The sequence below is a fragment of the Pseudorasbora parva genome, chromosome 18, assembly GCF_024679245.1.
Source record: "Pseudorasbora parva isolate DD20220531a chromosome 18, ASM2467924v1, whole genome shotgun sequence".
Classification (NCBI taxonomy): domain Eukaryota; kingdom Metazoa; phylum Chordata; class Actinopteri; order Cypriniformes; family Gobionidae; genus Pseudorasbora; species Pseudorasbora parva.
Genome location: NC_090189.1, coordinates 4489568 through 4514751, shown reverse-complemented (window position 1 = coordinate 4514751; position 25184 = coordinate 4489568). Strand labels below are relative to the sequence as shown.

At 40.8% G+C, this 25184-nt stretch overlaps 3 protein-coding genes across 3 annotated transcripts in view; all 3 read left to right on the top strand.

Annotated features, from left to right (window-relative positions):
• Positions 1–16188, top strand: part of LOC137047050 (zinc finger protein 585A-like) — a 48701-nt gene extending 32513 nt beyond the window's left edge. The window contains exons 6-7 of the mRNA XM_067424587.1: positions 12792–12945; positions 14289–16188. Coding sequence (XP_067280688.1) covers positions 12792–12945; positions 14289–15022 — 888 coding nt within the window. The 3' untranslated portion in view covers positions 15023–16188. The remainder of the gene's footprint in view (positions 1–12791; positions 12946–14288) is intronic.
• The window catches only part of LOC137047049 (zinc finger protein 585A-like), a 66801-nt gene that overhangs the window by 32508 nt on the left and 9109 nt on the right, over positions 1–25184 (top strand). The window contains exons 2-4 of the mRNA XM_067424586.1: positions 17907–18025; positions 18216–19014; positions 22779–22917. Coding sequence (XP_067280687.1) covers positions 17968–18025; positions 18216–19014; positions 22779–22917 — 996 coding nt within the window. The 5' untranslated portion in view covers positions 17907–17967. The remainder of the gene's footprint in view (positions 1–17906; positions 18026–18215; positions 19015–22778; positions 22918–25184) is intronic.
• Positions 8289–9658, top strand: LOC137046507 (zinc finger protein 81-like). Its single transcript, XM_067423770.1, has one exon. The coding sequence runs from the start codon at positions 8340–8342 to the stop codon at positions 9171–9173; it is 834 nt and encodes a 277-aa protein (XP_067279871.1). The 5' UTR covers positions 8289–8339; the 3' UTR covers positions 9174–9658.

Here is a 25184-nt window from a genome sequence, read left to right as displayed (position 1 = left end):
AACGAGCCACAACACAATGAAATCACCACAGCACGACGGAAACGAGCCACAACACAACAAAATCCCCACAGCACGACGGAAACGAGCCACAACACAACAAAATCACCACAACACAACAGAAACGAGCCACAACACAATGAAATCACCACAGCACGACGGAAACGAGCCACAACACAACAAAATCCCCACAACACAACAGAAACGAGCCACAACACAATGAAATCACCACAGCACGACGGAAACGAGCCACAACACAACAAAATCACCACAACACAACAGAAACGAGCCACAACACAATGAAATCACCACAGCACGACGGAAACGAGACACAACACAACAAAATCCCCACAACACAACAGAAACGAGCCACAACACAACAAAATCACCACAGCACGACGGAAACGAGACACAACACAACAAAATCCCCACAACACAACAGAAACGAGCCACAACACAACAAAATCCCCACAACACAACAGAAACGAGCCACAACACAACAAAATCACCATAACACAACGGAAATCACCACAACACAACAAAATCCCCACAACACAACGGAAACGAGCCACAACACAACAGAAACGAGCCACAACACAACAAAATCACCACAACACGACGGAAACGAGCCACAACACAACAAAATCACCACAACACGACGGAAACGAGCCACAACACAACAGAAACGAGCCACAACACAATGAAATCACCACAGCACGACGGAAACGAGCCACAACACAACAAAATCCCCACAACACAACAGAAACGAGCCACAACACAACAAAATCACCACAGCACGACGGAAACGAGCCACAACACAACAAAATCCCCACAACACAACGGAAACGAGCCACAACACAACAAAAACGAGCCACAACACAACGAAATCACCACAGCACGACGGAAACGAGCCACAACACGACGGAATCGCCACAACACAACAAAATCCCCACAACACAACGGAAACGAGCCAAAACACAACAAAATCACCACAACACAATGGAAACGAGCCACAACACAACAAAATCACCACAACACAACGGAAACAAGCCACAACACAACAAAATCACCACAACACAACGGAAACGAGCCACAACACAACAAAATCACCACAACACAACGGAAACAAGCCACAACACAACAAAATCCCCACAGCACAACGGAAACAAGCCACAACACAACAAAATCCCCACAACACAACGGAAACGAGACACAACACAACAAAATCACCACAACACAACAGAAACGAGCCACAACACAACAAAATCCCCACAGCACAACGGAAACAAGCCACAACACAACAAAATCCCCACAACACAACGGAAACAAGCCACAACACAACAAAATCCCCACAGCACAACGGAAACAAGCCACAACACAACAAAATCCCCACAACACAACGGAAACGAGACACAACACAACAAAATCACCACAACACAATGGAAACGAGCCACAACACAACAAAATCCCCACAACACAACGGAAACGAGCCACAACACAACAAAATCCCCACAACACAACGGAAACGAGACACAACACAACAAAATCACCACAACACAACGGAAATCACCACAACACAATGGAAACGAGCCACAACACAACAAAATCCCCACAACACAACGGAAACGAGCCACAACACAACAAAATCACCACAACACAACAAAATCACCACAACACAATGGAAACGAGCCACAACACAACAAAATCCCCACAACACAACGGAAACGAGCCACAACACAACAAAATCCCCACAACACAACGGAAACGAGACACAACACAACAAAATCACCACAACACAATGGAAACGAGCCACAACACAACAAAATCACCACAACACAATGGAAACGAGACACAACACAACAAAATCACCACAACACAATGGAAACGAGCCACAACACAACAAAATCACCACAACACAATGGAAACGAGCCACAACACAACAAAATCACCACAACACAACAGAAACGAGACACAACACAACAAAATCACCACAACACAACGAAATCACCACAACACAACGGAAATGCTCCCGACCACGAGAGGCTCTCGGAGTGCATTAAAGTTAGTTTCCCTTGCCATTGGTCTTTAGATTGGCCAGTCTTACAAAGATATAACACTACGATCAGTTTTAAGTGTGTAACCATTGTATATTGACGTGAAATCAACTCAAAATCTCCTACATGCTTTATAGCTGCATATTTATACTCAAAAACGTTTTTGATGTCATTTTTTTATTTTGTTTACATTTTCAAATTCCAATGTTATGCATTAAGTCAGTTTTTTAGAATACAACAAAGTTGTGGGATTTTAACATGTCTGTTTTTAAATGTTTAAAGTAATTTTAATTCATACACATGATATGTTTCAACTGCATGGTGGAATTGGCAAACGTTCCCTTGGGCATCAAGCGCCATGGCAGTGTGTTAAAGCGTTTTCGAGTATAAATATGCAGCTATAATGCATGTAGGTGATTTTGAATTGATATTTCATGTCGATATACAATAGTTACAGACTTAAAACTGATCGTAGTGTTTAAATCTTTGTAAGACTGGCCAGAGCAATGGCAAGGGAAACTAACTTTATTGCACTCCGAGAGCCCCTTGTGGTCAGGATCATTTCCGTGGTGTTGTGGCTCGTTTCCGTTGTGTTGTGGTGATTTTGTTGTGTTGTGGCTCGCTTCCGTTGTGTTGTGGCAATTTCGTTGTGTTGTGATTTAATTTAGTACGACTGCACTACTGGGCCACCGTAGTTGTTCCAATTAACTTTGACTGAAAGATGCTAAATATGCATTATGGATTAAACGGGGACAAACCCCGGTGAGTTGCCTCTCGTAAAGTCTGCAAAAAGACGTGCAGCTTTTCACAATGTGCGAGCCTGCTCTTTTGAGTCACATGAAAGGTAAGTCACATAGTCTTTTCAAGTAAGCTAACTAAAGTAGTCTTGTACACATTAGCACCTATTTGTTTAACTTGCGCTATTATCTGCTTAAATTAGCTAGGAATTTGCATTAGTGACAGAGTACTTGGTGTGATAATGTAATGTTAACATGAACATTATGGCACGTTCATTTGTGAAATATGCAGTGAACATAGCTGTTAGTTTGTTCCAATTAAAAAAAAAAATTGTTCCAACCTAAAATAATTTGTTTGATCAACCTGTAAAAAGTGGTTGCATGGATTTAAACTTTTCAAATGAAACCAAATGAAATTATTTACTTGAGTCAATGTCAAATATTTTGTGTGATCGATTACTTTTTTTTTTTTTTTAAGTTGATCCAAGGTTTTTATTTTTTTAGTGTATACGACGCTCTGACACACAGGCCTGCATAGAGACCGAATCCAAACTCATGCCGAGATAAGTGATTTCCTGTAGAGGAGAAAGAACTTTCTTGCCTCAGCCCCAACCTCCTCATATGCATGAGAACAACATCTCGATGTTGAGCCGCGAGACGAGCTGAGACGAGTCGTCGATATAATTGAGCACGCGGATCCCCTGCATATGCAAGGAAGTGCAGCATCCACACACTTTGTGAACGTGCAGGGTGAAAGAGCTAGAACGAAAGGAAGCACCCAATATTGGTAAGCTTCTCCCCTGAATGCGAACCTCAGGTACTTCCTGTGCTGCGGAAGGATGAAGATCTTTGATATGCATCTTTGAGATCTATCGTGACAAACCAGTCCTTGGATCTGATCTGAGACACGATCTGTTTGAGTCGGTTCAGAACGCGAAGATTTTAGATGGGGCGCAGCCCTCCATCCTTCTTCGGCACTATGACGTACCGGCTGTAAAAGCCTGACTTCCTGTCTAGGGGGGGGGCCTTTCTATAGTCCCCTTTTGCAGCAGAGTCTGTACTTCCTGAGTCATCACCAGAGCCTGCTCGGCATCCACCACAGTGGAGAGGACGACATCTGAACAGAATGGCGTACCCAATTTTTATACATCGCAGGACCCACGAGATAAATGTGGTAAATCCTCCTACTCCGACACAAAATCTACTAAGGGTACACGCATCTCGAGACTGGCCTCTGACAACTGACTTGACAGCGCAGTTTCCCTCCGAGGAGGGCACGAGCCGGATGACTCGCGAGGGCCCCCCACGCCCCGGTGCTCGGGCGGGGTTGGTGGATTGACCTTTTGAGGGCACCGTGGACGGACGGGAAACTTGTGTTGCGGAAAGCTCTTTCCGCCTGCGGAGGGGATCACCCTGACTGTCCTGGGCCTCATGGCGTCAGGACTTCTGAGGCGCAGACCTCCTCGACACAATGACTGCGCTTGACAGCGTTGCACACCCAACGACCCTTTCTGTGTACGAGTGGCCACTCTCAATTTTTGCTGCGCCCTATGGGACGAGCTCTTACTCTGCGTCTGCTGCTCCCGCCCAGCAGCAAACGAGACATGGGGTTTATGAGGAAGGAACTGCTTAAAGCGCCACCTGTTTCCATAAATGACGTCAGCTCCAATCTCGTGGCTCTCACCCAGGTCTTTCAGCAGGTCAGCCTGGTATGCCTGCACGATAGACATTGACCTGACCAGCTGCTAAGTAAGCTTTGCCCACTAATGATGAAGTGACTTTTAATGGCTTTGTGGGCAAAGCTGAAGCCTTTATGGCAGACGCAGAATCTGGCGAGAGATGGCTCGCGAGGGTCTCTTCAACCTGAGGCATTTGACCATAACCGTGTACTTTCAACCCCGCGATATTGCTATAAACAGACGTTTGCGGGGTGAAAATGCGTGCTGACACAGGCCGCTTTCACGACCTCGACCCCTTGGTGTGGAGGTCTGGGAAAAACGGCAGACTGAGCAGAGTGCGCGGGGAGAAAATGCTCGTCGAGTCTGCTTTTTATGGCTCCTCGCTCATGTTGTTCCTATGACCAGTCTATGTGTAATCTAGCCACAGCTCTGCTCAGCACATCCATGGGCTCCTGACCGTCAGGAGAATGAAGTGGCGAGTCTCCACCCCCATCCTCGACGCTACAGAAATCAACCTCCTCAGAGGAAGATAACTAGTGTCGCAGCCGCTCCCCAGCCGGGAGAATCTGCAGCATGGGCTCCTGAACCTAGAGAGGTGGGTGCTGGATCTGCTGGGTGAAGGCTGAGATAGGCCGGAGCCAGTTCCCATGAAAGGGAACATATCTGAAAAGTAAAGAAGCCACAACAGACCAAAAATGTCCACAGGGTAAATTGTTGATTCTTGTTATGTTAGGCATAATAGTGTCGTATGATTAATATGGCATGCAAATTTGTCACATTTTTGTTACATTAAAGATTTACTATGCTGCTAAACTTGAGGTCCACATATGAACTACCAATTCTGTTCAGGTGTGTCTTGTCAGTTATCTCTTTTGCCCATGCATTTCAGCCCTCTGTTTCAGTCAGTCCCTTGTCTAGCATTACAGTGGGGATCGAAAGTTTGGGCACCCCAGGTAAATTTTTGTATTAATGTGAATAAAGACGCCAAGAAAAGATGGAAAAATCTCCAAAAGGCATCAAATGACAGATTAGACATTCTTATAATAAGTAAAAAAAAAAAAAAAAAAGTTAGATTTTATTTCCATCATTTACACTTTCAAAATAACAGAAAACAAAAAATGGTGTCTGCAAAAGTTTTGGCACCCTGCAGAGTTAACACTTTGTACCGCCCCCTTTGGCAAGTATCACAGCTTGTAAACGCTTTTTGTAGCTAGCCTTTAAATTCTTGTTTGAGGTATCTTTACCCATTCTTCCTTACAAAAGTCTTCCTGTTATTTGAGATTTCTGGGCTGTCTGTCACGCACTGTTCTTTTAAGGTCTATCCATAGATTTTCAATTATGTTGAGGTCAGGAGATTGTGAAGGCCATGACAAAACCTTAAGTTTATGCCTCTTGATGTAATCCACCATGGATTTTGAGGTGTCTTTAGGATCATTATCCATTTGTAGAAGCCATCCTCTCTTTAGCTTCAGCTTTTTCACAGATGGCATCAAGTTAACATCCAAAATTTGCTGAAATTTTATTGAATCCATTTTTCCTTCTACTCATGAAATGTTCCCTGTGCCACTGGCTGCAATACAACCCCAAAACATGATCGATCCACCCCCATGCTTAACAGTTGGACAGAGGTTCTTTTCATTAAATTCTGTGTCCTTTCTTCTCCAAACATACCTTTGCTCATTCCAGCCAAAAAGTTCTATTTTAACCTTCTCGGTCCACAGAACCGGTTTCCAAAATGCCTTGTGCTTGTCTATATGTTCATTTGCAAACTTCAAACGCTGATTTTTTTTTTGTTGTGTTGAGAACATAGAAGAGGTTTTCTTCTGATGACTCTTCCATTAAGACCATATTTGTACAAGTATCTCTTTATAGTGGAATAGTGTACCACAACTCTAGCCTGACAAGCCAGACCCACATCAAGATGTTTGGTCTGGAAACTCACCATAGACAGGGCTCAGTCCGAGGGGTGGGATAAACGGTTGTCTTTCAAACTCCCTCTGCACACGATAGGATAGCGCTACACCAGCCAGAGCAACGAAGGTGAAACAGAGCTCGGTGACAGATTAAACATTCGCCGTATCCGGTCGGCTAAACTCCGAACACATCTTCCCTTTTTAAGAATGACTTCAGTGCCGCTCTTTGTTCTTTTCTCAGAGAAAAGCTTAACTCCAAGTCTTCCAGAATCGCAGTCAAAGCTGAGTTGAGAGACCGCCGCCGTTCGCCAGCTTCTGTGTTTACTAGAAGCACGCAAACGCAACTCGGCCGTCGTCATTATGGCCCCGCCTGCCGACTCTATACACGATGTGATTGGGCCGTCCAGAGTGAGAGGAATACAGCTCAGAAGGGTATTGAGAGTTCCTAGACGACACTTGGGGCAGATTAAATTTGCTACCGCTAGGGTGCGTCTAGATTTCTAGGCTACCACAACTCCAGTGTCTGCCAGATCTTTCCGGAGGGATCGTGCAGTCAAAAATGGGTTTTGACTTGCTTTTCTCACAATTCTGCAAGCCGTTCTGTCTGATATTTGTCTTGGTCTTCCAGATCTTGCTTTAACTTCCACTGTTCCTGATGACTGCCATTTCTTAATTACATTCCGAACAGAGGAAATTGGCATCTGAAAATGCTTTGCTATCTTCTTATAGCCTTCTCCTGCTTTGTGGGCGTCAACTATTTTCAGTTTTCTAGACAACTGCTTAGAAGAACACATGGTGCTGATTGTTGGGGCAAGGTCAGATGAGTCTGGGCATTTAAAACCTTTGAGATGGACATCATCTGGTCTATCCAGACGATGATTGAGAACCATCCAAGTCTTAGCTTGCCAAAGGGGGCAGTACAAGGTATTAACTCTGCAGGGTGCCCAAACTTTTGCAGACACCTTTTTTTCTGTTATTTTGAAAGTGTAAATGATGGAAATAAAATCTAACTTTTTTATATATTATAAGAATGTCTAATCTGTCATTTGATGCCTTCTGAAGATTTTTCCATCTTTACTTGGCTTCTTTATGCACATTAATACAAACTTTTACCTGGGGTGCCCAAACTTTCAATCCCCACTGTATTTAGGTCGATGTGATTGCATCCCTACTACCGTCAGATCATCTGGCTGGAATGAGGGGTGTCATAAGCATAGCATTGATAGAAAAAGCCGGAATTGCAGTTTCTGTTTCTGAATGACAGATCCAAATGATGGCATGTAGATAGAGAAAAGGTCGAAGCAGTGAGCCCTGAGTCACTCCAGTAGTAAAATGTTGTGACTTAGACATTTCACCCCTACACGACACTCTGAAAGACCTTAGAGGTAAGACTTGAACCACTGAATCACAGTTCATGAGATTCCTCTTGTCATGAGGATTAACTGTAGGTTTTGGTGGATAAAAGTGTCAAAGGTATAGCAGACAGATCCAGCAAGATGAGTACTAATTGTTTTTAAACGACTATTTGAGCAAACATTTGCACCTGAATAATTGAGAGTGATTGTAAGTGTGATGATCATCTGCTAAATGAGCAACAGCGATCACAATTCGCACCTTCAGTCAGTGAAGCCGCTCCCACAGCCGTTCATGAGAGTTTAAATGCTGGGAATATTCCCATCTTCCCACAGGAGAAGAAGAAGCAAGCAGGAGGAATTACTCCAGGAGAAACAGACATACTATTGTAAAGATGGAGTTTAAGGAAGAACCCTGCAAAATAAAAGATGAAGAGACAGAGGAACAAATAGGTTAGTGTTTTCCTTCATTCTCTTTAATGACTTATGAGGACCACTTGCATATAAACGAAACATCTAAAACTAGACACAGTAGACACCACAGTAAACTAGATTTGCACGAAATTAAGAATAAACTATTTCTTTGTTTATCATTTGACCCTTTTTAATGGAATACAATGTGTTGATTTTAGACCTAATGGAAGTGAATGAAAACAAACAACATCTGTTTCATAAAGCTCATCTGAAAACTGAAGATGGAGATGCAGTCGTTTCAAAGAATGAAGGGAATTTTTCACAAAATCGAGTCAAGGGATCTCTAACCTGCTCTGAGTGTGGAAAGAGTTTCAGATATGAAGCTCACCTTAACATACACATGAGAATTCACACTGGAGAGAAACCGTTCACATGCTCTGTGTGTGCAAAGAGTTTCAGTCGCAAAGGATACCTAAATGTGCATGAGAGATCTCACACTGGAGAGCAGCCTTATACATGCTCTCAGTGTGGAAAGAGTTTCACTCACAAAAACTCTTTAAATGATCATTTGCGTCGTCACGCTGGAGAGATATCATTCAGCTGTGATCAGTGTGAGAAAACATTTGCTGTCGAGTCATACTTAAGAAAACACCTTAAAGTTCATACTGGTGTGAAGCCTTACGTTTGTTCTTTTTGCAGAAAGAGTTTTTCACTCCTGGACAATTTAAAAGTGCATGAACGTATTCATACTGGTGTGAGACCGTATGTATGCTTAGACTGTGAGAAGACCTTCATTACATCAAGTGACTTAAAGATACACCAGAGAATTCATACCGGAGAGAAACCGTACAAGTGCTCACACTGTGGAAAGAGTTTTTCTCAGGGAGGAAACCTGAAAAAACATGAGAGAGTTCATACTGGAGAGAAGCCATACCAGTGCTCTTCATGTGGGAAGAGTTTCAGCCAATTAGCTAATCTACAGTATCATAAGAATAAGAAAATGCATTGCGTAAAGTTGCCTAAATGAGCAAAGATTCATGTTTCATTCATTACATAAAGTAATAATTTGATATTAAGATTAAACAAAAGATGGAATTTGTTTAATTGATCTAAGTTTGATCATTTTTCAAAGGATATTTTGCCAGGCTCAGTATAGTTCATGAAACTAGTGTTGCTGTAAAATGTGATTCATGAAGTGATAGGTTTTATTTCTTAGAGGAGTTCAATTATTTTCATTAATTGTGCTTGAGTATGAATATAAATTATGCATCGTGAACAAATTGAAAAGACTTGCTTGCTGTCTTTCAAAAAATAAACATGAACTATCATGGTGAGGCTGTATTAAAAAAAAACAAGCTAAGTGTCTTTAAAAGCTTTAGACACACCCTAGCGACAGCAAATTTAATCTGCCCGCAAGTGTCGTCTAGGAATTCTCAATACCCTTCTGAGCTGTATTCCTCTCACTCTGGACGACCCAATCACATCGTATATAGAGTCGGCAGGCGGGGCCATAATGACGACGGCCGAGTTGCGTTTGCGTGCTTCTAGTAAACACAGAAGCTGGCGAACGGCGGCGGTCTTTCAAATCAGCTTTGACTGCGATTCTGGAAGACTTGGAGTTAAGCTTTTCTCTGAGAAAAGAACAAAGAGCGGCACTGAAGTCATTCTTAAAAAGGGAAGATGTGTTCGGAGTTTAGCCGACCAGATACGGTGAATGTTTAATCTATCAACAAGCTCCGTTTCACCTTCGTTGCTCTGGCTGGTGTAGCGCTATCCTATCGTGTGCAGAGGGAGTTTGAAAGACAACCGTTTATCCCGCCCCTCGGACTGAGCCCTGTCTATGGTGAGTTTCCAGACCTTAGTAGATAACTGATTATCTATTATAAATTCTACAACTAGTCAAAATTGACCATATAATAGCAATAGAATATGATATATTCTAGTAAATGTGGTCATCATGAGTTTAAAAAGCTTGCAGGATAATGTTTATATAAACACCCTTACAAAAGTTACTTATTAATCTTAATAAAAGGGGTGGGTGGGGGTGGGGGACGGTTGCTCAGTTGAGGGAGGTGGATTCGTTGCTGCTGGGAACGTTTCCAGGGGAAAAGAGCGAGCTGAGTGCGCCCATTTTCTCTCAGACCGCGATGACTTTCCAGGATGAGACGCTCAAAAACACGTTTAGTCAGGTCCGTTCCATCGACGGCCACCTCCTCCATCCTGACCAGCCGCTCTCCTATCCCTATTTTGCAATGTAAAAGACCTGTTGTATCGGGTGACCCAAGACACCCAGGCAAAGCAGAATATAACCCAGTTGTTAGTACTGAGAAGGCTCATTCTAATCCAATGTCTGGGCATTTAGGACAAACGGCAACACTAAACTGCCTCATGGCCCATTTTTTTTTGGCCGGGTATTCACGAGACTGTACGCAAGTGGTGTGCCTCGTGCCGTGAATGTCTGTTGGTGAATCCCCCGGCCACCCCAAAAAGACCATTGTGCCCCCTTCCACTGATGCAGATCCCCTTTCAAACGAATTGGTATGGACCTCATCGGGCCATTAGAACGGTTAGCACAAGGACATTGTGCTAGTACTGGTCTATTCTTAATATAACTAGCCTTGTGCTAGTACTGGCCTTAGTACTGTTCAAAGCCTTGGTAGTACATCAAATTTTGCATGTCATTCGGAAATCAAGGTGCCAGAGTCTGGAGGAAGACTGGGGAGAAGGAAATGCCAAAATGCCTGAAGTCCAGTGTCAAGTCCCCACAGTCAGTGATGGTCTGGGGTGCCATGTCAGCTGCTGGTGTTGGTCCACTGTGTTTTATCAAGGGCAGGGTCAATGCAGCTCGCTATCAGGAGATTTTGGAGCACTTCATGCTTCCATCTGCTGAAAAGCTTTATGGAGATTTGGTTTTTCAGCACGACCTGGCACCTGCTCACAGTGCCAAAACCACTGGTAAATGGTTTACTGACCATGTTATTACTGTGCTCAATTGGCCTGCCAACTCTCCTGACCTGAACCCCATAGAGAATCTGTGGGATATTGTGAATAGAAAGTTGAGACGCAAGACCCAACACTCTGGATGAGCTTAAGGCCGCTATCGAAGCATCCTGGGCCTCCATAACACCTCAACAGTGCCACAGGCTGATCGCCTCCATGCCACGCCGCATTGAAGCAGTCATTTCTGCTTCAGAAGGATTCCCCACCAAGTATTGAGTGCATAACTGAACATAATTATTTGAAGGTTGACTTTTTTTGTATTAAAAACACTTTTCTTTTATTGGTCGGATGAAATATGCACATTTTTTTAGAAGGACCTGTATGACACACCAATTCGTATGCCATTTTGGCTGGCGTGCTATCAAGACGCATAATCGCTTTTTAGCATAGCACTCTAAAATGGCATACGAATTAGTGTATCATACATATGCCATTTCATGAGATCAGTCTGCACACCGATAGCTCAAAATACGTACAGATAATACACCACTTGGCCTGTACAGATAACACACCATTAGGCGTGTAGGTTTACGCAAATTCATGATGTCATGTTGCTCTATCAGGCAATATTCTGTGTCAATTGACCTATCGCTAAGCCCCTCCCCTCGAACACGGATGAACTTCAGCACAAATGCCTGTGTATTTTCAAGAAGTGATCCTAAAGGGAATTGCTCCTAAAGTAATCCTAACTAGGGTAGTAGGTAAACGCTGCAGGACAGTAGGTCCCCAGGAGCAGGGCTGAAGACCTCTGTTTTAGGTTGATGTGATTAGTTTTTTCCCTTGCTAATCATCTATTGTGAATATTAATAGATTTAAAGATTTTCCAAGTCTCTTCTTCATCGTGCGCTTGATTTGCAGTCACACACATTGACAATGTTGTCCAATTACTTTTTGTTAGGCAAAATCATTTTTGTTAACACTTTACAATGAGGTCTCATTTAATGCATTAGCTAACATAAACAAATAGAGAGCAAAAACATTTGATAATGTTAAGATATAATGTAATTTTGTTCCAAGTTTACAAATGCTTAAAAATGTAAACCTTATTGTAAAATGTTACCCTTTTTTAATACAGAAAGTTGGCCATAGGAGTGTAAAAGTAATTTAGTTTAAGTTAAGGAATCTTACACTAGGCTTTGGTTTGATTTATGCATTTTGTTTTTCTTATCAGGCTCTCAAAGTTTATCAAAATTTGTATTTAAATGTACTAGCTCATATATCAGTTATCACTTTCAAATATAAAGAATTATGGGTGTTCATATCAGCCAAAATTTTACATTGGTGCATCCCTACTACAGTCGGATCATCTGACTGGAATTGGATGTAAAGTTGAGTGTCAGCAAAAGCCATGTTTCTGAATGATCCTAATGATGACATGTAGATGGAGAAGAGGTCCAAGCACTGAGCCCTGAGGCACTCCAGTTACTAGATGTAGCTTACATTATTGTCAGCTAACTGTGTCAAAGGCAGCAGAAGGATCCAGCAAGATCAGTACTGGTTGTCTCTAAATGACTACTTGAGCAAACATTTGCAGCTGAATAACTGAGAGTGATTGTAAGTGTGATGATCATCTGCTAAATGAGCAACAGCAACCACAATTCACACCTTCAGTCAGTGAAGCCGCTCCCACAGCCGTTCATGAGAGTTTAAATGCTGGGAATATTCCCATCTTCCCACAGGAGAAGAAGAAGCAAGCAGGAGGAATTACTCCAGGAGAAACTACAGACATACTATTGTAAAGATGGAGATTAAGGAAGAACCCTGCAGAATAAAAGACGAAGAGACAGAGGAACAAATAGGTTGGTGTTTTCCTTCATTCTCTTTAAAGGGGGGGTGAAACACTCAGTTTCAGTCAGTGTCATGTCAATCTTGAGTACCTATAGAGTAGCATTGCATCCTGCATATCTCCGAAAAGTTTTTATTTTTTTAATAAATATATAAGAAAGATGCGCTGTTCTGAGTCTTTCCGAAAAAAAGCAGAGCGGGTGGGGGCGTGTCGTGTGAGCGGAGCTAAATAATGACGTGTGCAGCAGCGCGCTGTGTGTTGAGTCGAGCGTCATCCCTAACAGCGGAAAAAAACTTTATTCAAAATAAAAATATGGCTTTTAATCAGATACAGCCATACATCTATGATCCGGAATCAGACCCAGAGGCTGCAGTTGAACAGGAGCAGCAGCAAAAACGACTAGAGCAGGACGTCTCTATGTGGTAAGTTACAAGTTATACACTAACTATATAATATGCTTAGCGGCTTGTGTTATTTACATATTTATACTTGAATTATATCGTCGTATTTTTGTCTTTGAAGGTGTACATGTGGGAAGTGCAGTTGTGCACGTGTGTTTGTGTGTTTACGCGTGGTTTGTGTAGACAGTAAGCGGACTAAAAGCAGTCTCACTCACCCTTCTAACGTTGGGACTGCTCCATCCTTCAGCATTAGGCGATTGGGAAAATTCGGCGTCGAGCTGGGCACCGAAATGCAGCGAACAGATATAAACATTCGCGCAACTCAGTTGCTGATCCGGAAAAGCAAATTACATCCACTGTTGCCTTAACGCGGGGTTTTTGGCGAATCTGTGCAGGACTGTCTTGGTCTGGCAACCAAAAACCCACTTTTTTGGTGACATTGTTATGTGCTATGTGTAATTGTCACCTGTCCAGCATCCTACAAGCCCCGCTTTGATGGGCGTAGGCTGTTGCTTTCGCTCTCTCCCTCGCTCTCTCTCACGCGCTTCCGGTAGAATTGTTCCGCCCCCGGAATTTCCACAAGGAAATTCCGCCCCCACTAACGTCAATGGGGACGCATGATCTCAAAAAACTTGCCGAAACTTATGACTAACCGGAAGTAGTATTTTTGACAAAGAAATACTCCCATCAAACGTCCACCTTAACTTTTGAAACTTTGTCTATGTTTAGTATGGGATTCCAAGTCTTTAACAGTGTAAAAAGATCAGTATGCATGAAACAGCATTTCACCCCCCCTTTAATGAAGAACAGTAAGATGGAAACTTAGATATAACAATACATCTAAAACTAGATACCAGTAGACTCGGTAGTAAACTAGATTTGTGTGAAATTAAGAATGGCCTTTATTTCTTTATTTTTTTCATGTCCTTTTTTATAATTTAATTGTTAATTTCAGATCTGATTGAAGTGAATGAAGACAAACAACATCTGTTTCCAAAACCTCATCTCAAAAATGAAGATGGAGATGCAGTCGTTTCAGAGATTGAAGAGAATTTCACACAAAAACCAACTGGACAATCTGGAGTCAAACGATCTCTAACCTGCTCTGAGTGTGGAAAGGGTTTCAGATATAAATCACAACTTAAGACACACATTTGGATTCACACTGGAGAAAAACCGTTCACATGCTCTGAGTGTGGGAAGAGTTTCACTCAGAAAAGTGTTCTCAAAGTTCATCTGCGCTGTCACTCTGGAGTGAGATCGTTCAGTTGTGATCAGTGTGAGAAAACATTTATTGTGGAATCAAACTTAAGAAGACACCTTAAAGTTCATACTGGTGTGAAACCTCATGTTTGCTCTTTTTGTGGAAAGAGTTTTTTACTACAGGGACATTTGAAAGAGCATGAGCGCATTCATACTGGTGTGAGACCTTATATCTGCTTTGACTGTGGGAAGACCTTCACTACATCAAGCCAATTAATAGCACACCAGAGAATTCACACTGGAGAGAAACCGTACAAGTGTTCACACTGTGGAAAGACTTTCACTCAGTTAGGAAGCCTGAAAGGTCATGAGAGACTTCACACAGGAGAGAGGCCGCACAAGTGCTCTTCATGTGAGAAGAGCTTCACCCAATCATCTCATCTACGGACTCATGAGAAAAAGGATTGCCGGAAGTTTTCTAAATGAGCAAATGTTAATGTTTAGAATTTATTTGATTAATCTAAGGGGAATTTTCTCAAATTAGTGGTGAAGTTTGATCATTTGTCAAAGGACATTTTGGCAGGGTCAGTAATAGTTGAAACTAGTGTTGCTGTAAAATGTGAATAATGAGGAGAAGTTTTTTTCTTTTCTTTGAGGAGTTCAATTATTTGTGCTTGAGCACAAATATAAATGATGCATTGAGGAACATATTGAAAAGATTTTCTTGCTTTTTAAGGTCCTATTCTTTGCGATTCCATCTTTCAAACTTTAGTTAGTGTGTAATGTTGGTGTTAGAGCATAAATAATACCTGTAAAATTATAAAGCTCAAAGTTCAATGCCAAGCGAGATATTTTCCCCTTCAAAGCCTACAGCGAACGGCCGGTTTGGACTACACCGCTGCACTTCCTGCTTTAATGACGCAACTAAAACCAAGCAACTAAAAAACAGTTTATGTAACTCATGACACAAAGTGCATCGCTGTTTAGCTTTGTTAACTAACGTTAGATGGTAATCGAAACTAATCCGAAAAACTTAGCATATAAAAGTGTAGTAATTCATTCAGACACCATTGATTGTTGGTGTTTGTAATAAACAGTTTAAACTACTGAATAGACAGCTTACCATTCTGAAACATCCAGCAAAAGTCTTTCCTGAGCAGGTTGTAATCGATCCTCTTCGATATTCTCCGGGTCTGATTCCGGCTCAAATTGATGAGGCAATTAGACATTTTTGCAGGAACATTGAGGGCGCGTATCTACCCTAAGAGGTGAGACCTTTCCGTGCAACGTGCGCTAAGCTGCTGTCCAATCACAGCGCGGGAAGTGCTGGCCCAATCAGAACTCGTTACGTGTTTCTGAAGGAGGGATTTCATAGAACAAGGAAATCATCAGGCCGTTTTTAGGACAGAGGAAACAGCGCTGTACAGATAAGTCAATTGTGTGAAAAATACTGTTTTTTTTTACACACGAAACATGAACTCATGTTATATTGCACACTGTAAACATAATCAAAGCTTCGAAAACACGCAAAGAACGGGACCTTTAATATATTTCTGGATCCTGGATATTCCTGGATCACATTTTGAGACTAATAGAAGTAAAAAGTATCACAATTTCTGTAATTTATTGAATAAATGTACTACAACATTAAACATTGTGCCACATTGACCAAGTTTGTTGTAATAAACTATTTTAGACCTTGTGTGTGCTCTGACAGTGGGGAGAGCTTCACTACCTATTTAGCTCTGCAAAATGAATACATGTAAATCATTTTATATCTGCAGTTATGTAGTGTGTTTCTCTAATGGAGTCCTCCTCAGCAATTAAACACCAGAATGAGACCGTCTAGTAAGTGTATATCACATGTTCCGGCATTAAAATACTATTAAAAGTTTATTTAAAAAAATACAATTTGTATTACAAATCTTTTTACTAACTAGACTTCTATGAATGCAATACAGTGAATGACAGCTGTCTGCAGTCTCCCAGTACTCGCATCATTATCAGTTTAGTGTCGGTGATCAATTTACAGCAAAACAAAAGATAGCATGTATGCTTTCATCTCAAGAACATTATTTTTGTCTTACATTTTATAATAAACTCATACAAGCTCAGTACTTACTTGTTTTCCATCGATTTATTTTCATGAACTGGAATGTGTGCAAAGGATTGTGGGTTATTTCAAGGCCATAAAGGATACAACCGATGCATCCTTCAAAACAGGCCGAATGAAGTTCGCAAAACGAAGGCTGCCTTCCAAGGGTCCTTAAAACTGAGATCGCCTTCAGTGACATTTGGTGACGTGGCAGCCGAGATATGCAGCCTTCCTTTTAAAAACACACATAAGCCCTATTCGGACTGGATTAGTTTAACATGGGGACGTGGGGGTAAAGTAATTATTACCAGAGGTTCTCGGTGATTTTAGTCCCGTCCGAATGTGCCATCTCGGTAATCATTACGGAGAATGTCAGTAAAGATTACTGAGACTTTTACCTTCTGTAAAAAGGTCCGGACAAATTACCTCAGGTAATACTAATCCCGTTCGAATAGACCTGCTGTAAAAATGTATGGTAAAATTCCGTAATTTCCTGTTTAAAAGTTAAAAAAGAGCACTTTTTGCGACCATGGAGGCGCTTGAAGCATTCGGTTGCGTTGTAGGTGGTGGGACAAATCTGTGGAAAATGTCCAGTATTTTCCGCATATCATTTAAAGCAAAAAGAAGATCAAAAGCACTTATTAGAGGCACAACACATTTTAGCTCTAGGAAAGTGTCTATTACCAACATAATCCAATCAGAATCGTTAGACTGGACCTAACTGTTTATTAAAACACACATATTGGAGACGGAGTTCAGACTGGCGCTCAGGTTGTGTTTTGGTTTGCTCACGTTATAACGGTAACGTCATATGCACATGACGTCAAGGAGGTGCGTAAAGCGACTTACTCCTCCCACTTCTGCTAGTTTTACTGAGATGTCTTATCCCGTGCGAATTGGCCATTAATATTACAGACGTCCTGAGGTAAAATGACTTTACCCCCATGTCCCCATGTTAAACTAATCCAGTCCGAATAGGGCTTTAGTCACAGTCACCATCAGTCACTGCATCTGGCTGGAATGAGACGTAGCTAGATGTAGCAAAAGTAAATGTAAAAGAAGGCAGCAGACACATCCAGCAAGATAAGTACAGATTGTCTCTAAATGACTACTTGAGCAAACATTTCCACCTGAATAATTGCGAGTGATTGTAAGTGTGATGATCATCTGCTAAATGAGCAACAGCGATCACAATTCACACCTTCAGTCAGTGAAGCCGCTCCCACAGCCGTTCATGAGAGTTTAAATGCTGGGAATATTCCCATCTTCCCACAGGAGAAGAAGAAGAAGCAGGAGGAATTACTCCAGGAGAAACTACAGACATACTATTGTAAAGATGGAGATTAAGGAAGAACCCTGCAGAATAAAAGATGAAGAGACAGAGGAACAAATAGGTTGGTGTTTTTTCCTTCATTCTCTTTAATGACTGATGAGGAACATTAAGATGAAAACTCACACAGATCAATACATTTAAAATTATACATTAGTGTATAATTAAATACATCTGTAGTAAACTAGATTTGTGCTTAATTAAGAATGAACTTTATTTTACTTGTCCTTTTTTAATTTAATTGTTGATTTCAGATCTAATGGAAGTGAATGAAGACAAACAACATCTGTTTCCAAAACCTCATCTCAAAAATGAAGATGGAGATGCAGTCGTTTCAAAGATTGAAGATAATTTCACACAAGAACAAGCTGGCAAATCTGGAGTCAAGGGATCTCTAACCTGCTCTGAGTGTGGAAAGAGTTTCAGACATAAATCAGAACTTAGCACACACATGAGGATTCACACTGGAGAGAAACCGTTCACATGCTCTGAGTGTGGGAAGAGTTTCAAACTGAAATCAAACCTTAAGAAACACATGAGGATTCACACTGGAGAAAAACCATTCACCTGCTCTCAGTGTGGAAAGAGTTTTCCTCAGAAAAGCTATATCAAAATTCATCTGCGCCGTCACTCTGGAGTGAGATCGTTCAGCTGTGATCAGTGTGAGAAAACATTTGTTGAGGCATCAAGCTTAAGAAGACACCTTAAAGTTCATACTGCTGTAAAGCCTCATGTTTGCTCTTTTTGTGGAAAGTGTTTTTCACTACAGAAACATTTAAAAGTGCATGAGCGTGTCCATACTGTTCATGTGTGCTTAGATTGTGGGAGGACCTGCACTACATTAAGCAATTTACAAAAACACCAGAGAGTTCATACTGGTGAGAAACCGTACATGTGCTCACACTGTGGAAAGAGCTTCACTCAGGTAGGAAGCCTGAAAGATCATGAGCGAATTCACACTGGAGAGAAACCGCACCAGTGCTCTTCATGTGGGAAGAGTTTCAACCAATTAGCTAATCTACGGAGACATAAGAAAAAGCATTGCCTTAAGCTGCCTAAATGAGCAAATGTTCATCTTCAGAATTTGTTTAATTAATCTGAGGGTCATTTTCTAAAATTAGTACTTAAGTTTGATAATTTGTCAAAGGATATTTTGGCAATATCAGTAAAAGCATTGGTGTAAAATGCTGTGATTTATGTTTTGTTTTGCATTGAGAACAAATTGAAAATACTTTTATTGCATTCAAAAAACTGCTCTGTATGTTTTGAGACTAAGAGAAGTAAAAAGTACAACTTTGTACTTTAATGTACTTTGTATCTTTAACTGTGTAATTTAATGAATAAATGTACCACAACATTTACAACATTAAACACTGTACTGCATTGACCATGTATTTAGTAATCAGGTGGTCTCAGAATTTTTTCAACCGGGGCCACAATTAATATAGAGGGGGTCCAATCTAATGTGCTTTTATACAACAGAGTATATCCAAATAATTCAAAACTGGTGATAAACATGAATACATTATTATCTTTTAATGACATTCAGTATTTCCCATAGGATTTTAGTGAAATTGTGGTTGGAACTCTGTCCCTATAGGGGGTTTCGGGGGCATTCTCACTGTCCCATTAGATAGAAATGACTAAAGACACAAATATATTCAAAATACGGAACAGAGGCAACACGGTTGACATTTTATCACATTAGGCCGTGTGTCCACCAAAGCATTTTTAGCCGGCTGAAAACGCCTCGCTGTGGCCGCTTGAGAGCGTTTTGGCAGGCAGCTTTTTTTTCTTGAGTTGAGACTCTTTGCTTGTTATGATATGGAAAATCATTGGAAGTCTTACTAATTTCACAGGTAGTTTGTTTCTGTATTGATTATATATAAAACTGCGGATCCAATGTAAAGTATTGGCTATTGTTTTAAATATTTTCGTTCCATTATTATTGCATGTTTTCATCTGATGACGACACGCAGAATGTGCCAGTTGGTCTGTGTTGTGTTTGTCCCGCCCCTCCTCCACTGTGATTGGACGGCTGGGTGAAAAGTGACAGTGATGAGCGCTGCGTTTTACTCAAAGTTGAACATTCTTCAACTCTCCGCGACCAGAGCGCTCAGCGCCTCGGTGCGCTCCAGGCGTTATAAAAACCCTTACTTTTCAAAACTTAATGAAAAGTTCCCCTACATCATCTGACAAGTGAGAGAACAGAAGTTACTTAATAAAAAATGAGGATGAGACGAATGCTTGGATGAATAATAATCTTTAATACCAATCTTTCATTTGAAAGCCATGTTTCTGTACATGAGCTCAAGGCTAGATTATTGTAATGCTCTACTGGGTGGCTGCCCGGCTCGCTTAATAAACAAACTCTGGTCCAAAACGCAGCAGCTCGAGTTCTTACTAGAACCAGGAAGTACGATTATATTAGTCCAGTTCTGTCAACACTGCACCGGCTCCCTATTAAACATCGCTACATACTCTTAATTTAAACTCTTGCTTACAAAGCACTAAATGGTTTAGCTCCCCGGTACTTAAGCAAGCTCTTAACACATTATACTCCATCACGTCTATTGCGGTCTCAAAACTCTGGCCAGTTGATAATACCTAGAATATCTAAATCAACTGCAGGCGGTCAATCCTTTCCCTATTTAGCACCTAAACTCTGGAACAGTCTTCCTAGTATTGTTCGGGAAGCAGACACACTGTCAGTTTAGATCTAGACTAAAAACATCTCTTTACTATGGCATACACATGGAACATTTTATCTTTCATTATTCAAATCAATTGACTGATTGTTAGGCTGCATTAACTAGGTCAGCCGGAACCGGGAACTTTTCCCATAACACCTTCTCTCCAGTATGAACTCTCTCATGATATTTCAGGTGTACTGACTGAGTGAAACTCTTTCCACAGAGGGAGCACTGGTACAGTTTCTCTCCAGTGTGAAATCTTTGGTGTTGTTTTAATCCTCCTAATGTAATGAAGGTCTTCTCACAGTCAAAGCACAGATAAGGTCTCTAATAAATATTTTGAACTGATCTGCTCTTGGGTTCTGTTCTTCCATCCAGCCTTTACAGCTACTGTATAGGTTTGATATATGTTGAAGTGTTTGGGACATGGCTTGTAATTCTGAATCTTTTGTTTTTGTAATCAGGCTCTCAAAGTTGATCTCAATTTTTATGTGGGTGAATAAAGTTCGAGGTTGCAGCAGTCATGCTCAATTTGCAAATTGTGCATACTCATACACCAAATTTCTTTTTATGAATCTATTTCAAAGTGTTTATATCCAAAAGAACAACATTCGTAGATTCTCGTCTACCGTCGATTCTTCTGTATTGTTCTGTGCTTGCACAGACAAACTGGTTGACCAGCAAGTATTGGTATTATGCTTAATGCATACTCATCATAAGCAAAATTGGTCCGTTTGGTCCCTCATTATGTAGGATTTAAACTAAAGATAGGTGCTACATACTTGAAGTTTGAAGTTGAGGACTTGCAACTTGACTTGGGCTTATCTTTCTTGACTTGGTCCCACCTCTGGCTTTCCCCTCAAATAGTACCCTATTTAAGGGTATATGGTGCGATTAGACACAGCCCTAGTTTTTTTCACCATGGTACTGTATTTGACAATCACACCTGTTTGTATTCTTTATCACTGTGTCCTTTATTTTGATTCATTCTGTTGTCTCATATAGTGTGTGCTATGCACATATTGTACCTGAGTGGGTTTAATTTAAAAAATGTCATTTTGATTCTGAATCATCTTTCGTTTCTTTGCAACCTAAAACGTTACATTAATGTAATTTCTACTGAAACTTGTATGTCTTGAAAATTACACATTTATAGTGTTGAAGCTGCAATTTAGTACATGTCAAACATTGGGCCCTATTTTTACCAATCTGAGCGCATGGTGTAAGTGCACTTAGGTCGTGTCCGAAATCCACTTTTGCTAGTTTAACGATGGAAAAAAACAGCCTTAAGTGGCCTTTTATTGAATTCATTCTTTATATTATTTACACTAAAAGTTTATTCAGTACAGTTGTGCAAAAAGTGTGCTGTACATACAAAGTGTGCTCTCCTGAAGGGCACAGAGAGATTTTTTAAATTATTTTTTATTATGGATGAACAAAATCAGTGAATAAATTATTTTTCGAGTGCATCGTAGTATTGGATCAAAAAGAAAGTGACAGGTGGGGATAATGATTTGAAAGTCCTTTATTGGGCCAATATGTAATGATCAATTTCCTGTAATTATCAATAACTGGCCAAAACGCTCTCACACTGCACCCAGAAGAGCAGGACATCCTTATTATGACCTTATTACAACCACCCAGTACAATCTGGACACGACATAGCACAAACACTTACAACACCGGTAACACTTTAGCTTAAAGGTCCAGAATTATGCAGTAGTTAAGCATAAATACACTAGTAATAAATGATAAACTTATTTAAAAAAAAACGTAATAAGACGGTAATTGCATTCATATCCAGTGTTCTTTAAAATGTTTATTACGCACACACACACACACACACACACACACACACACACACACTGTCGTTTTGTTTTCTATTTGGTTTCTTACACACAAACACAGTCACATACACACACTCACACACACACACACACACACACACACACACACACACACTGTCGTTTTGTTTTCTATTTGGTTTCTTACACACAAACACACTCACACACACACACACACACACACACACACACACACACACACACACACACACACACACACACTGTGCTTGGATCTTTAATGCCATCAATCATTTTGGCTTCCTGCTTGTGTTTGCTGTAGCTGTTGTTTCCCTCTTGTGCACAAGATCCTGATTGAGGACTGCCAGCTGCTTCAGGAACTCAATGTCGGGCTTGATGTACCTCGCCTTTATGAGATGATCAATGGCATCCTCCACAGTCATGTTATGGTGGATCATCAGGTATGCCAGAAAAAGTGTAGGTGCGTAGCTGATACCCTCTGTGCAGTGAATGAACACCTTATCTGTGGAAATAAAAACAGAACGACAAGTTAAAAAAAAGTCCCAAACCGTTTGTCACTCCAGAACACTTGACAAAAGATCTTACTTTCTGTGTTCTTCTTGGCTTTGAGGATGAATTTGGCAGCCTTGTAGAAATATTTGCTGATATCTGAACCGTGCGATGCAGGTAAGCCACAGTACTTGATGTCGCTGCCTCTGTAATAACTCGACCCTGTATTAACAGCATCTTTGAGGTCTTTCTCCCTAGGCACTCCCAAAAAGACCCTCAGTTTGTTCTTCACCGCAGCCGCATTCAGGACGTGAGTAATACCCAGCTCCTTCAGTACCATTCGGTCCCTTGCTATCTCTCTGCACAAGAACACAACCACCTAGATTAGTCTTTCACTAAAGAGAATTTACAGTGTAAAATTATTTCATACATGGTTTATTTTAGTGTAAATGTGTTGTAGACTTACTCATTTCCTATGAAGATGTTGTTCCAGACCGCAGTGACAGGTCTATGACGCTGTGTGCAGCCCTTCACACGCTTCTCCAATCGGAAACAATGTTCCACTGGAAATGGTTCCTGCTTGGAAGTGCATTTGCCAGATTTTGGCACATAATTGCTTGGATCTGGGACACATGAATCATCTGAATCTGAATCAGAAACGCCGGAAACAAGATGGAATGCCGGAAACAAGTCATCTCGATCTGATTCAGATTCCACATCAGGAGCGCTTGGAACCGGGACACGCGAATCATCTGAGTCATCTAGATCTGATTCAGATTCCACATCAGGAATGATTGGAACCGGGACACACGAATCTTCTGAATCTGAGTCAGGAACGCTTGGAACCGGGACACACGAATCTTCTGAATCTGAGTCAGGAACGCTTGGAACCGGGACACACGATTCCTTGGTATCAATTAGGTCCAATTCAGGTTCAGGACACAAAGGCTTAGCCGGATCGATCGGAAAATACTTCTTGAAGAATGCATTCATTTTTGTCATCTCCTCCTCTTTAGTAATTTCTGAAAAAAGAAGAAAACAAATAATGTTATTAGAAATATCACTAACCACAAATCAAAAATGAATAATTAGTCTTCTGTTTGCGTCTCATTCGTTCTGTACACACACAGTTCGGTAATTTACGGGAGTGACAACTGGATTTATAGAAACTATACGCAGTGTGTACGGACCCGACTGAACAACTAGTTGTTAATGCCGTTAAATGCGGTTGTCACTTGTGAAACTTTACAGTGTGCGCATGGCCATTGTAATGGTGCATCTCAAATGCTCTGTGGACATTCACCTCCTTTTGAGTTTGAGTTGTTCCCTTCGATCCCACTGCTGCTTCCTGACACTTCTGCTGGCCAACAGACGCTGACCAGATTCACTTCAGGATCCGGTTCAGGAACTTGATCCGGTTCAGGAACGGTTGGCTCTGGAACAGCCGGATCCATCCAAAAAAGCGTTTGAAAGAGTCCACTCATTTTTTTCATCATCCACTCTGTGGTAGATTCTGGAAGAAAACATTTTTTTATTAGAAACATCTCAAACCACAGATTAAATTTTGAGATTCTGAGAAAAACTGTTTTTTTCTCCCTCATAATTGGACATTATAACTCACAACTGAGTTTATATCTCACAATTCTCAGCAAAGAAGTCTGAATTGTACGTTATAATGTCGCAATTACCTAAACAAATGACTTAATATGAAATATGAAAACAATCGTGGATCATTCAGGTAATGACAGACATTTATGAATGTGTCAATTTTGTATAATAAATTCAGTAATTTTGTCTTGTAGAATATATGTAAATATATATTATGTGAAGTAGCATATTCATGGCAGTACTAAATAAAGGTAATCCCACTTATTTTGTTAATTTTTGAAACTGTGCATATTCTGCAAGGAGTATGAAACTCATGAGGGGAAATGTATTGTAGATGTTTTTGCTTTTTACATTGTTTAAATTAAAATAAATGACAAGTAATCACTTTGGTAATCTAAAACAGCTGACGTTTTGGATGTAACGTTAACTGTAATTTGACCACCCATTTAAAATATAACCGTAATGAAATACAGTTACTCAAATTTTGTATTTGTAACTAAGTTACAAGTATTTTGTTACTCCCACAGGTTGACATTCACATTCAATTTACATTTATTTGTACTATTAGACAGGTGTCTACATTACAATATATAGTAATCTGTTATCAGAG